This window comes from Neophocaena asiaeorientalis, unplaced genomic scaffold (assembly GCF_003031525.2).
Source record: "Neophocaena asiaeorientalis asiaeorientalis breed wild unplaced genomic scaffold, Neophocaena_asiaeorientalis_V1.1 scaffold223, whole genome shotgun sequence".
NCBI classification, from domain to species: domain Eukaryota; kingdom Metazoa; phylum Chordata; class Mammalia; order Artiodactyla; family Phocoenidae; genus Neophocaena; species Neophocaena asiaeorientalis.
The window spans coordinates 3,060,927-3,071,972 of record NW_020175045.1 but is presented as its reverse complement, the minus strand read 5'-3'; the positions used below and the strand labels follow the sequence as shown (position 1 = coordinate 3,071,972).

Sequence of the window (11,046 nt, the reverse complement as noted above, 5' to 3'; positions counted from 1 at the left end):
GGGGCCTCAGTCTGTGGGAATGTGAGCCCAGCTCTGTAAACAGCTGGTGACTCACCGCCCAGCTATGCCCTGGCGTGCTGGGAGCGAGCTGGAATGATAGCCGCTCGTCCTGGAGAAGTTTCTCATGGCCTCCCAGCCGCCTGGCCCACCAGCCCTCCTAGTGGCTTCTCCAGCCCAGCGTTGACCCCTGCACTGGAGGGAGGGGCGGCCCGTGGGGCACTCTTGGGTCCCCCCAGATGCCAGGGGTCAAGCCACAGTCAGGAAGCAGCTCTTACTTCCCTACTAGGATTGCCCCAGGAGCGGCTGCATGTCTGTCTCGAGCACACATGTAGCTGCGAGGAGAACAGAGGGGCACGGCTCCCCCCGGAGGCCACATTGGCCCTGCTGCCGTCCTGCTCTCCCGCACCAGCGCCCGGGAGAGTGGCTGTGCTGCGGGGGGCGACCCGGGGTCCAGAGGCCTGGGTGCTGAGACCCTCTGGTGGTGAAGGGTGGCGGGCCGTGGAGGCAGAGTGGGTGGGTGGAGGGTCCAGGCAGTGCTACAGCGAGGGTCTCAGGGCTGCAGGAGAAGGCCGTCCACCCAGGTCTCCCTCACCTTGAGATGGAGGCTTTGCTGTGGCTCCATCTCTGGCCCCAAGACCCTCCTTGGGTGTTTCTCTGACGTTCTCTCTGCTCAGTTCACCTCATCCGGCGTTCGGAACTTGGGGGGCAGACCCCGACCCTGTAAGCTGGAGACACGGCGTACCAGCGAGTCGGGCCGGGTCCTCCCCATGCCTTCCCCGGCCGCAGGCATGAGGGGCCTGCTTGCTGCCCCCACAACCTGCGCTGTCTGCTCGGCCTGCCCCAAGCCATTGTTGCTGTGGGCTTCTCTGTTTCCATGACGACCATCGGGGGTTGGCTACTTCCCAAGGTCGCCATGGCAACTATCAGAGGGGAATCATGCTTGGGATGCTTTGGCTGGCTTTTTCATGAATGATTAGAATGTGTGACACAATGCAGACGCGAAAACGAGAAGGGCGGGGCGGGTGGGGGGGGGCTGGCGGGCGGCAGAGACGGCTCCCGCCAGACGGGTCAGTGAGCTCTGGAGGTGGTGGCTCCCACCTCCCCTGGTCGCAGGCTGGCTGGCGTAGGGAGCCCCCGCCCACGCTCTGGGCCTCAGGTCATGGCTGTGGGGCAGCCTAGGTGAAGGTGGTGATGTCACAGCTGCAGTGCCCTTGGCGGAGGTAGGTCTGTTGGGGAGGGTGGGGCCTGGCCAGGGCAGGCACGGGGCTCCCCCGCCAACCCGTAATTACGGTGAGCTCGGCAAGCCAGGGGCTCCCCACCTGGCCTCTCGGCGGGCCAGGTGGGCCCAGAGTGATGGGGTCTTGCCAGGGCAGAGGCTGTCCCTGGGGCCAGTGGCGATTCACAGGGGCTAGGTGTGGCCTTTCGGGAGGGGGCTTTGCTACGGCACACTTGGACCCCTGAACATGGCGTCCTGCCACAGGTGCAGATGTCTAGCTCGGGGCCGGAGGCAGAGCAGGAAGCAGCCGCTGCTTCTGCCCGGTGCCAGCCCGTGGCGCTGGCGCTCATGGCCCAGGCCCAGTGGGCGGGGGCAGCGTGGGACAGCCGTGTGGCTGCCAGGCCCCAGGCAAGGTGCACGCAGGCCGCTCTCGGGCCGCTGCTGGAGTTGGGGGTGTGGGCAGCGGCTCGGGACCACCAGGATGCCCCTGCTTGCAGGGTGCTGTGACTGGACAGTGCAGAGCGGGGAGCTGAGCCTCCTCGGGGCATCCCTGCAGGGGGTCGTCCCTGCTTTGGGTCACCTGTGCCCAGTCAGGAACTCATCACACTCACTTCTGTGCTCTGTGATTTTCAGTTACCATTTCCAAGCGGTTCTGTCCGGGTGACTGTACCCAGGTTATGACGACTAATCCCAAAGCGAACAAGGCGTTGAAGGTAAGGGGGGGGGAATGGGCACAGGCCCGGGAAGGTCCCTCGCGGCCCCCGAAGCCCCTGTCCCAGGACCGCCCTAGAGTTGAGGAAGGAAGCCTGTCACCGGGCGTGGGGAGGGGCTGTGGGCTGGAGGAAGTACCTTTGGGAGAAGTGATGCTAGCGTCGCGGGCTGTGGCTTCGGGAGACGCCGGCCCTGGCATCTGGGGGTGGAGGGGTGGGTGCCTGCCGGCCAAGACGTACTTGTCAGCCCAGCCCCGGACGTGGGCAGGGTGGCGTCTGGTTCCGCAGAGCCCCTGGTGGGGTGCCCGTGAGTGGGTGCTGCAGCTCCGGGCCTGGTGCCGTGGGTCCGCGCCTGGTGCCGTGGGTCCGCGCCAGGCGCTGCCTCCCTGGGACTGGCCGTTTCCCTGCTTAGGAGCAGAGCTGGGTCTGGCCGGAGTCGGCTCTCTGTGCGTCTGTGGGCTGTGCCCTTCCAGGCGCCTCCTGGGGTCCCACTGGGTCCACGTAGCCTTGTCCCACCGGCCTTGGCGGGACCTAACGGGCCTGAAGGGTGCAGAGGGAGGGGTTGCCGCCAGCCCCGCACCGGGCACTGGAGAGTCCCGGGGCAGCACAGCCGGGCCGCGGCCTCGTGGGGTTTGGGCGACAGAGGGCGACCGGCTCTCGGCCGGGTATGGCCGACGGCCCCCGCTCAGGGGACACCCTGCCCCGTACCGCGTGCGCGATGCCGGGCGACCCCGCGGCGCCCGTCCCCGTTCCAGGGTGGAGGCCGGGCCGGCCTGGGGCGCAGAGGGGAAAGGGGCCGAGCCCTGGCGCCCGTGGTGTGTGTTCCGGTCCCCGCCCCGACCACGAGCTGTGGCCCCACAGGTCAAGAAGGAGGCGGGCGAGAACGCCCCGGTGCTCGGCGACGATGAGCTGGTGTCCATGTCGGTGCGGGAGCTGAACCAGCATCTACGCGGCCTCACCAAGGAGGAGGTGGTCCGCCTGAAGCAGCGGCGCCGCACGCTCAAGAACCGCGGCTACGCGGCCAGCTGCCGCATCAAGCGCGTGACCCAAAAGGAGGAGCTGGAGCGCCAGCGGCTGGAGCTGCAGCGCGAGGTGGAGAAGCTGGCGCGCGAGAACAGCAGCATGCGGCTGGAGCTGGACGCCCTGCGCTCCAAGTACGAGGCCCTGCAGACCTTCGCCCGCACCGTGGCCCGCGGCCCCGTCACACCCGCCAGGGTGGCCACCACCAGCGTCATCACCATCGTCAAGTCGGCCGAGCTCGCCTCCGCCTCCGTGCCCTTCTCGGCCGCCTCCTAGTGCCCGGCGGGGGGCGCAGGGTGCTGGTCGAGGGCCCCACGGGGAGCGGACCCCTTCACGCTGGAGTCGGATCGCGGACCGGGGCTGGAAAAGAGTAGGTTCCCGGGGGCCCGAGTGCTACCTGCTCCGCACACGCACGCGCCCACGCGGCCCGCCTTCCCCCGGGCCCTGCCGCCTCGCTCAGCGCCGTTTCCAGGGCTCTGTCTCGCGCTGGGGGAGTTGGGATGTGTGGAGGGAGGGTCCTTGGGAGGTTCGCGGCCCAGACGTCTTCCGCCCCTCCCACGAGCAGTGCATCCGTCCCCCGCTCGGCCCCCCGGCCGGTGCAGGACCCCCTCACCGCCCTGGGTGCCCCAGGAGGAACCGTGCCCCAAGGGGTCCGAACACCCCGGGATCCTGCTTCAGCCTCAGCCAGAGGCCTGTGCCCCGTGAGCGGGTGGAGGAAGGGCTGCACGTGCGTGAGAGCGTGTGCGAGCCTGTACACACCAGTGCATGCAAGCGCACGTGCACGTGTACCAGCCCTCCCGTCAGTGTGCCGGTAGCGCCAGGGGCCTTGGGGAGCGGCTCGCTAATGGGGCTCGGGTGAGCCTTGGGCTTTCCCCTCTGTGTTGGGTGACCTAGGGCAGGTCCCCATCGAGGAGCAGCAGCGGCCTGGCCGGGGAGGCGGAGCCCTGTGTTCCGTGTGGAACGGGTGTGAAGGCGGCGGCGGCAGCCTCAGGCACGGGCCACGGAGCTGGGCGGCGGCGCCCGTGGTCCTGCCCGTGGGTCCTGCTGCTGGAGGAGGTGAGAGCAGGGAGAAGGGTGGGGTTGGAGAAAGAGGAGTGTGGACGGTGGGGGGAGGTGACGATAGGGGCGGCACTGGGCTGGAAAGGTGGCAAGGACCAGCTGCCGGGAGCGCTCGGACGGTCTGTCGGCAGAGGACACGGGGACTCTGCAACCTCGGTGCTTAATCATCGCCTGGACCCTTCACCCGCTCTTCCTTTCTGGCACTCGGAGCCGCTGATGACTGGGGGGCCTTTGCTGGGGTGTCCTTTCCCAGAGAGCCGCTGCGGGGCTTCCCGCGTGGCTAGGCAGGGGCCGCCCCTTCCTGCCCCACCTGGGAAGATGCGGGGGCCGAGGGGTGGGCAGCGAGCCCCGAGCCCACCACAGGCCAGAAGCCCTGGGCTCCAGCTCGTGGTTTCCTCTTGGCTTGCCTCCCACCATTTAGTAAGCCCCCCAGCAAGCTGCAAAGACTCCGCGCAGGGTGCCAGCCGTCCCAGGAGGAGTGGGGGGAGGGGGGAGGGCCCCAAGGGCTACAGCCAGAAAGCATCCCCCTGTCCTGGGAGAGGGCGCGGGGTCTGGGGCGTCTGGGTCCTTCCGGAGCCACGGCCGGTGTGTAAAGAAGCTGTTGATACCATAGCCATGGTAGGTAATCCACATTGGATATCAGTAAGGACCACGGGGATATTTAAAAGAGAGAAAAGTATATATATATATAAAATTATATACACATTTTATCGTACAGATTTTCATACCTTTTCTTCCTATTTGATACTGTAAGCCTCTCTAGGGCAGAGCTGCCCGGGAGTGTGGGTGGGAGCGGGACCACCGCCCGCGCCTGGCTTCTCAAGTTGGCCGCTCTCGCCTGCCCACCGCTGCCCTTGGGCCGTGCCCCAGCCGGGTGCCCCCGCGGGGAGGGCGGGCGGCCCGGGCTCTCCGAGCACCCGATCCCGATCCCGCAGCCTCCACTCCCCGGGACCAGGCCTGGGAGACCAGCGTGATCCCTCCCCCTCCTCTCAGAGCGTTGAAATTTCATTGTCACAGTTTTAATATATGGATGTTTTAATTTAAGAAAACAGGCACAGCCCCCTGGCCGGGGGCCTGGTTTCCCGTCCCCCATGCTTCCGGCTCGCTCCCCCGGGCGACAGGGCCCTGCCTAGGCCGCGCTCCTGTTTCCCGCACCTCTGGCCTCTCAGCAGTTTCATTTCAATATTTATTTTTGTGCTGCTTTTATCATGATATAAATTATTGAGAAGAGACCCTATGCCGTGGCCCCTGCGGTGTGACGTGCGGCCCGCGCCCGCCGTCCCCTCCCGGCCACACCTAATTTATTGCTGTACATCTCGGCCGTGACGCTTTTGTACCTTCCAATAAAGAGTTTTCTGGTTTCACGTTGTCCTGCTGCACGGTTGGCGCTTTGGGCCAACCCTCCCTCCTTCCCTGGCCCGGGGGGGGGCGTTGTGGACCGCTGCCTGCGCCGCCCCCCCATCCCAGCCCCCATGGCTGGAGCCCCCCCGGGGGTGGGGTCACTGTCAGATGCTGCTTGTGAGTGGGTCTCCAGGGCTGCGCGCGGAGGGCTCCCTTTCTAGGCGGTGGGTGGAGTTCCCAAGGCCCCTACTGCCCTGACGAGGAGCCCCTGTCGGTGGACGCGGCCCCCCTTCCCAGGGCGGCTCTCTTGGCGGGGACTCTAAGGTGAGCTCGCAGTGGGTGGGAGAGATGGGGTCTGCCTGGGGCCGAGGGCAAAGCCGGTAAGCAGACTCCCCTGAAAGCCAGAGCCGGGGGCCCGGCCAACCTGGGCCTGCTGGCAGGGGAGCGGGCGCCCTGTCCGCGGGATGCTGCCCGCTCCTTACCCCCCTGACCTTGGAGGGTCAGGTGGGTCAGCACTTGGCCTTGGCCTCCGAAGGAGGGTCAAGCTTGCCAGGAGATCTGCTGCTCGTTGGGGTTTCTGAACACAGGCAGCCCTCGCGCCGCCCCTCTGCCGGGCTGACTGGGGTGGCACCTCGTAACCAAGGGACTGTGCTTCAGCGCCAGCCACTGGGCTTGAGCCCCACCCCCAGCTTCCGTGTGGCCTCCGCCGGCTCCTTGCCCGCCAGCCCCCGAGCTCCCTTCCGCGGAATCAGGTGCGGGGATGGACGCACTCGGCACAGTGCGGTCGCTGTCTTCCCCCAGCTGAGCAGACCCCCGTAGCAGCCCCGGGAGAGCCCGCACCCCGGCCTGCTGCTCCCGGGAGCCCCCTGGGTGTGTCCCGGAGACCAGAGCTGGCAGCAGCCTCTGGGTGCAGGCTGGGGAGTCACAGACCCCGCCCGGCGCTGGGCTCCAGGGAGGTTGTTAAAGGGTTCCTGCCTCCAGGCCGCCCAGCTGCTCTGGGGGCCGCCACCCTGCGGCGTGGACCGCTAGGGCCATTTCACAGGTGAGAACACCGAGGCCAGAGCATGTGGGTGAGACAACCGGCCTCCATGGCCACCCCTGGCCCCACGCAGTGCGGCCTGGAATAGGGAACCAGGTTTTCATCAGAGACGGAGAGGTGGCCTGCGGTCCCCTCCTCGGAGCACCCATGCTTCCCCGTCAGCGGGGCCAGGCCCGTGAGGCCGGCAGCCCCTCTGACCTGCTCTGAGGCTCTATCCCACCTGCAGGTGTGTCGTCCTCACTGCTTGACTTCGTTATGTCAGAAGCGCCTGGCCACGGGCAGAGGGGCCTGTGGGGCTGGGACTGGTGGGCAAGCAGCCCCTCTTCCCAGCTCCGTGACCGCAGGCAAGTGGCTCAACCTCCCTGGGCGTCGGCCACCCGCCCGGGGCCGTCGTGAGGATCGTGTGTGTGTGACATTGCTGGCCCGGTCCTTGGCACACGGCGGGTGCTCCCAGAGCGCCAGGCCCGCCTGAGAGCACCCCAGGACCGCACGTTGTGTCGGGGTCTCCAGAAGGCGGCCCTGGCCCACATGCCCTCTGGGTTCACAGCCTTGGGCAACTCAGGCCCCAAAGCAGGGCCCCTCCAGACGAGGGCCCTGGGGCAGCACCGCCTCCCCTGGCTCACCGCAGGGCCTCTGCCCTGCAGCCTCCAGAAAACCTCCCTCCTGGGTCAGCAGGTCGCTGGGGGCCCCGTGGCCACTCGCAAACCAGCTGTCAGACGTGGGGGCCTGAGCTGGGCCTGCCAGCCGCAGAGGGCGCAGTAAGGCAGATGGGGGGCCTCCCAGCCGGCGGCAGGGAGGAGGCCGGCCTATCTTATCAGGCAGCCGGGCTGGGCCTTGGGAGAGGCCGCTGGCCTTGAGTCCCGTGCCCCAGGCCCAGGGAACAGGGGGACAGGGGTGACCCCACTCTGCCCTGGAAACCGTACGCTAGTTCCTGCCCTGCTCAGTCTCTCTGAGACCCTCGGTGCCTTTCCCTCTCTCCCTGGGTGACGTGGGAGCGGTGGCCGGGAGGTGTGGGAGGTCGTGGCTGGGTGGTGCCCAGGCCTTCCTGCTGCAGCGCTGCCAGCTCTGCACGCCTGCCCGCGGGCGCACCACCCCGGCACCTTCCCCCGGCTCCCGCCTCACCCTCCTGAGCGCCCCAAACACACTGGACGGACCAAGGCTCACAACCCGCTGCCGCCCCCTCCCCACGCGGGGCACCCCGACGTCCAGGGCCCACCCTCACTCCCCCTGTCCTGTTCCGCCTCCTGGGCCCCAGGCTCCCGGGCACCAGCCCCCTCCTCGGGCGGGGCTGGCACAGGGCCTTGAACTGGGGAAGCCAAGGCTCCGGACCGCACAGCTGTGCGCACGGCGGGGCAGGCCATCCCGGCTCTAGTCTGAGCTCATTGCCTGCCTGCTCTGAGCTGCCACTGTGGCCCGCAGCCCCAGAGTGGATGGGGACCCTCCCCGCTGCACCCAGACTTCGCACGATGGGTCTCATCTGTCCGCCTCACTGCGGTCCATTCATTAGAGCGCTGACCCTGCAGGAACACAGGCCACTAGAGTCACTAGAAAACCCAGGCTGTTTATGCATACATAAGTGCAGTTCACCAGGAAGCCGGAGCCCTCCACCGGTGGCCCCAGCGCCTCCCAGACTCCCAGCAGCCACACCGGCCCTTCCTCCACGGGGCCACCCCGCCTCCTGCACTCAGTGTGGAGCCCTCCTGCCTGTAAGGCCCGCAGCTCCGGGCTGCCCAGCCCTGCCCGGGAGCTGTCCATCCAGGGAGGCCACCCGAGCCGATGGCCAGGTGAGCCCGGCAGGTCCCTGGGCTTGTCAGATAGGCTCAGGTGCTGGTGCGGCCCCGGGGCGCCTGGCAGGGCTACCAAGCGACCTGCTCCACTGGCCAGAGGTGGGGTGGGCAGTGGGCTCCACGGGCCTAGCAGGAGGCTCCTAGGAGAGGCCTGACCTTTGGCAAGACGGTTGGTGGGTGAGGGGCCCTGTCCTTTCCCAGCGGCCTGGACCACTGACCCCACCAGGCGGCTGCTGACCCCGGGGCCCCTACAGCTCCTCCGCGGGGATCAGCATCCTCTTCTCCATGCTGCGGCTCTTCTTGCCCCTGCTGGAGCCACCATCTGTGCCAGGGTGGGTGCTGGGCAAGGGGTCCCTGCCCTGGCCGGGTCCCGGGGCCTCGTGTGTGGCCTGCTGCGTGTACTGCTGGTAGGCGGGCGAGAAGTTGTGGATGGCATCTTGCACGATGTCCTGCGGGCTCACGGTCTCCTTGAGGCCGCTGGAGATGCTCTGCATGGGCGCCGTGGGGGCTGGTGACAGGCAGCGGGTGGGCTGGGGTGCTCCCTGCGCCCCATCATCTCCCCCCGTGCACCCGGACCCCAGGACCTGACCCTGTTCCCCACCAGCCTCGGGGCTGCCCGGGCCAGGGCTCCTGCATCTCCAGGCCCTGGCTTCGGCCAGCAGAGGGTGACTCCTAGGACCCCAGAATCCCAGCCCAACTTCTCCACCCCAGCCCAGCACTGGGGCTGTCCCAGCCCAGACCCCCTGCCAGAGGTGGCAGAGAGAGACCGCCGTGAGCTGGCCCCCATCCTCTCTCCGCCCTGGTGTGAACCCTTCACACCCTCGGCCACTCCAGGTTGACCGGTCCAGGCTCAGGCCACCCCTACCCAAACAGGCCATTCTTTAGGGACACCAGCGCCCGCCAGCCCTTGGCCTCTTTGGTCAGGCTGGTCCAGGCACCTGGGTATGGTTGCCGGGGCCCCCAGGCTCAGGCGCTGCACCAACCCCCTATCACCGAGGGACCCTTGGGGGCCCAAACATCAGGTCCAGCCCATCTCACTCAGAGTTCAGCCCGCCTGCCCGCCGGCCTGCCTGGCCTCTTCCCCTGGACCACGTGCAGGTGAGGCACCTGTCTGGAGCTTGGGTCCTCCGTGGGGCCATCTCCCTGCCCATCAAGTCGACATTCCCAGGGCCCGTGGGCAAGACGGGGGACAGAGACATGGTGCTGGGGGGCCCGGGGCTGGTGGGGCCCCGGATACCTGGCGAGCGCTCCTTCTTTTCTGAGTACACCTGGCAGGTGAAAGCGTAGCGCAGGGCGATGGAGGCAAAGAGCATCTCGATGCAGATGATGAGGTTCTGGTAGCCGGCGGCCACCGTGCCGGCCCGCACACTGCTCCCATCGATGATCTGGGCCTCAGGGATGACCCCACACCTCTCCAGGATGGCCAGCAGCATCCCTGGGGGACGGTGATGGCCACTCAGGTGCCTGCCCCGGACAGGAGACTGGACTGCGGCCACCCCCAGCCAGAAGTCCCCCTGAGGCCGGCCTCATGGGCTTGGCGGGGGTCTGCAGGGTCTGAGGTCCAGAGGGGCTGGGAGCCTCCAAAGCCAGGGCCTTGGCACAGCGGACGTCCAAGAACTCCCCGAGCGCCTGTCCTGACCTCTCCCTGGCCCCACCCCTCACTGTCCCCTGAGAAGTGGGGTCTGGCTGTGCCCAGAGCCTGGCCCAGGGCCCGCTGAGGACAAGGCTCCACCGCCCCCCACATGGCCTCTTCCCCACACATTGGGCCAGACCTGCCGGGTGGGGAGCCCACCATCTCCCCCGTGCTGGGGGCTTGATGGCCTCCCACTGAGAGGGCCGCCTGCTGACCCGGCTACAGCTGGGGCATCTCTCTGGGCTCCAGCCCCTGCCTCAGGAGCCCCACCCACCCTGCCAGAAAGAGAGGAAGATGACGGCCTTGATGGTGAGGAACTTGAGGACAGGCTCAAAGGGCCGCAGGAGCTCCCTGGTGGCGAAGTAGAAAAGGAACAAGGCGTAGAGGGCCAGGCTCACGGAGGCGTTGTAGATGAGGGTGACGTAGAGGTAACCACTGTGGATGCTGGGGGCCAGAGCCGGGGCCGGTGGTGAGGGTGGGCCCGCGCCCCCATGCCCTCCTCACCCTGCCAGCTGTGCCATTGGCCTGGGCCCCCAGCCTGGGCACCGGCAGTGGCTCAGACCTGGACCCTCCCTCCAGGCCCTGCAGATGGCACCCTAGGGGAGCGGCAGAGGAGATGGTTGCAGGGAGTCGTCTCCAGATCCTGCCCCCTTCCAGGCAGGAGCCCTGCTGCCCCTCCCCTCTCTACCCTCCCAGGCACGGGAACGGCCCCCACGTCGCGGACCCACCATCGTGCGTGGGCGCTTCGTGTGCATGTCAGCTGTACGAGCGTGAGCACACGCTCATTGTGTGTTCCCATGTGAGAGCACGTGTGTCTGCACGTGTGCATGTGTGTGAGGGTGAGTGCCCGTGTGCACACCTGAGCATGCGTGCGCACGCGCGTGAGGAGTTCGTGTGGACCCAGGGCAGGGCCACGGGCCAGCGCAGAGCTTGGCTCTCTGGGCCCGAGCGCCCTTAAACCCACGCTCGCCCTCCAGTGGCCCTGCTGTGGGGTAGCGCCGGGGAAGGAGCCCATCGCTGCCTGGGCCGCAAAGCCCCGGAGTCCCCAGGGCATGTGTGTGACGAGGGTCTGTTTGCCATGGCCTTGCCCCCGGCCCTTTCCCAGGAGGAGGAGGGGGAGGGGATTTGGCCCCTGCTGAGCCCTCTGCTGAGCCCTGCCTACCTCCCCTGTGCCCCCCAGGCCGGGCCCACCCACCCCCTCCCTGCCCGCACGCCAGCCTGGCCTCACTTGAAGTCCCCGT

At 67.8% G+C, this 11,046-nt stretch overlaps 2 protein-coding genes across 5 annotated transcripts in view; one reads left to right on the top strand and one right to left on the bottom strand.

Annotated features, from left to right (window-relative positions):
- MAFK (MAF bZIP transcription factor K) overlaps positions 1-5,367 on the top strand; it is a 7,399-nt gene extending 2,032 nt beyond the window's left edge. For 2 of the 4 annotated variants that reach the window (XM_024763533.1, XM_024763532.1), the window contains 2 exons: positions 1,850-1,929; positions 2,788-5,367. In XM_024763533.1, coding sequence (XP_024619301.1) covers positions 1,894-1,929; positions 2,788-3,222 — 471 coding nt within the window. In that variant the 5' untranslated portion in view covers positions 1,850-1,893 and the 3' untranslated portion in view covers positions 3,223-5,367. Of the gene's footprint in view, positions 1-1,132; positions 1,221-1,260; positions 1,930-2,787 lie in introns of those variants that run through there. The other 2 variants (XM_024763534.1, XM_024763531.1) reach the window with 2 other exon arrangements.
- A 2,563-nt stretch (positions 5,368-7,930) lies between these two features.
- TMEM184A (transmembrane protein 184A) overlaps positions 7,931-11,046 on the bottom strand; it is an 8,611-nt gene continuing 5,495 nt past the window's right edge. The window contains exons 6-9 of the mRNA XM_024763508.1: positions 10,368-10,401; positions 10,080-10,301; positions 9,410-9,607; positions 7,931-8,680 (exon numbers count right to left, since the gene is read on the bottom strand). Coding sequence (XP_024619276.1) covers positions 8,421-8,680; positions 9,410-9,607; positions 10,080-10,301; positions 10,368-10,401 — 714 coding nt within the window. The 3' untranslated portion in view covers positions 7,931-8,420. The remainder of the gene's footprint in view (positions 8,681-9,409; positions 9,608-10,079; positions 10,302-10,367; positions 10,402-11,046) is intronic.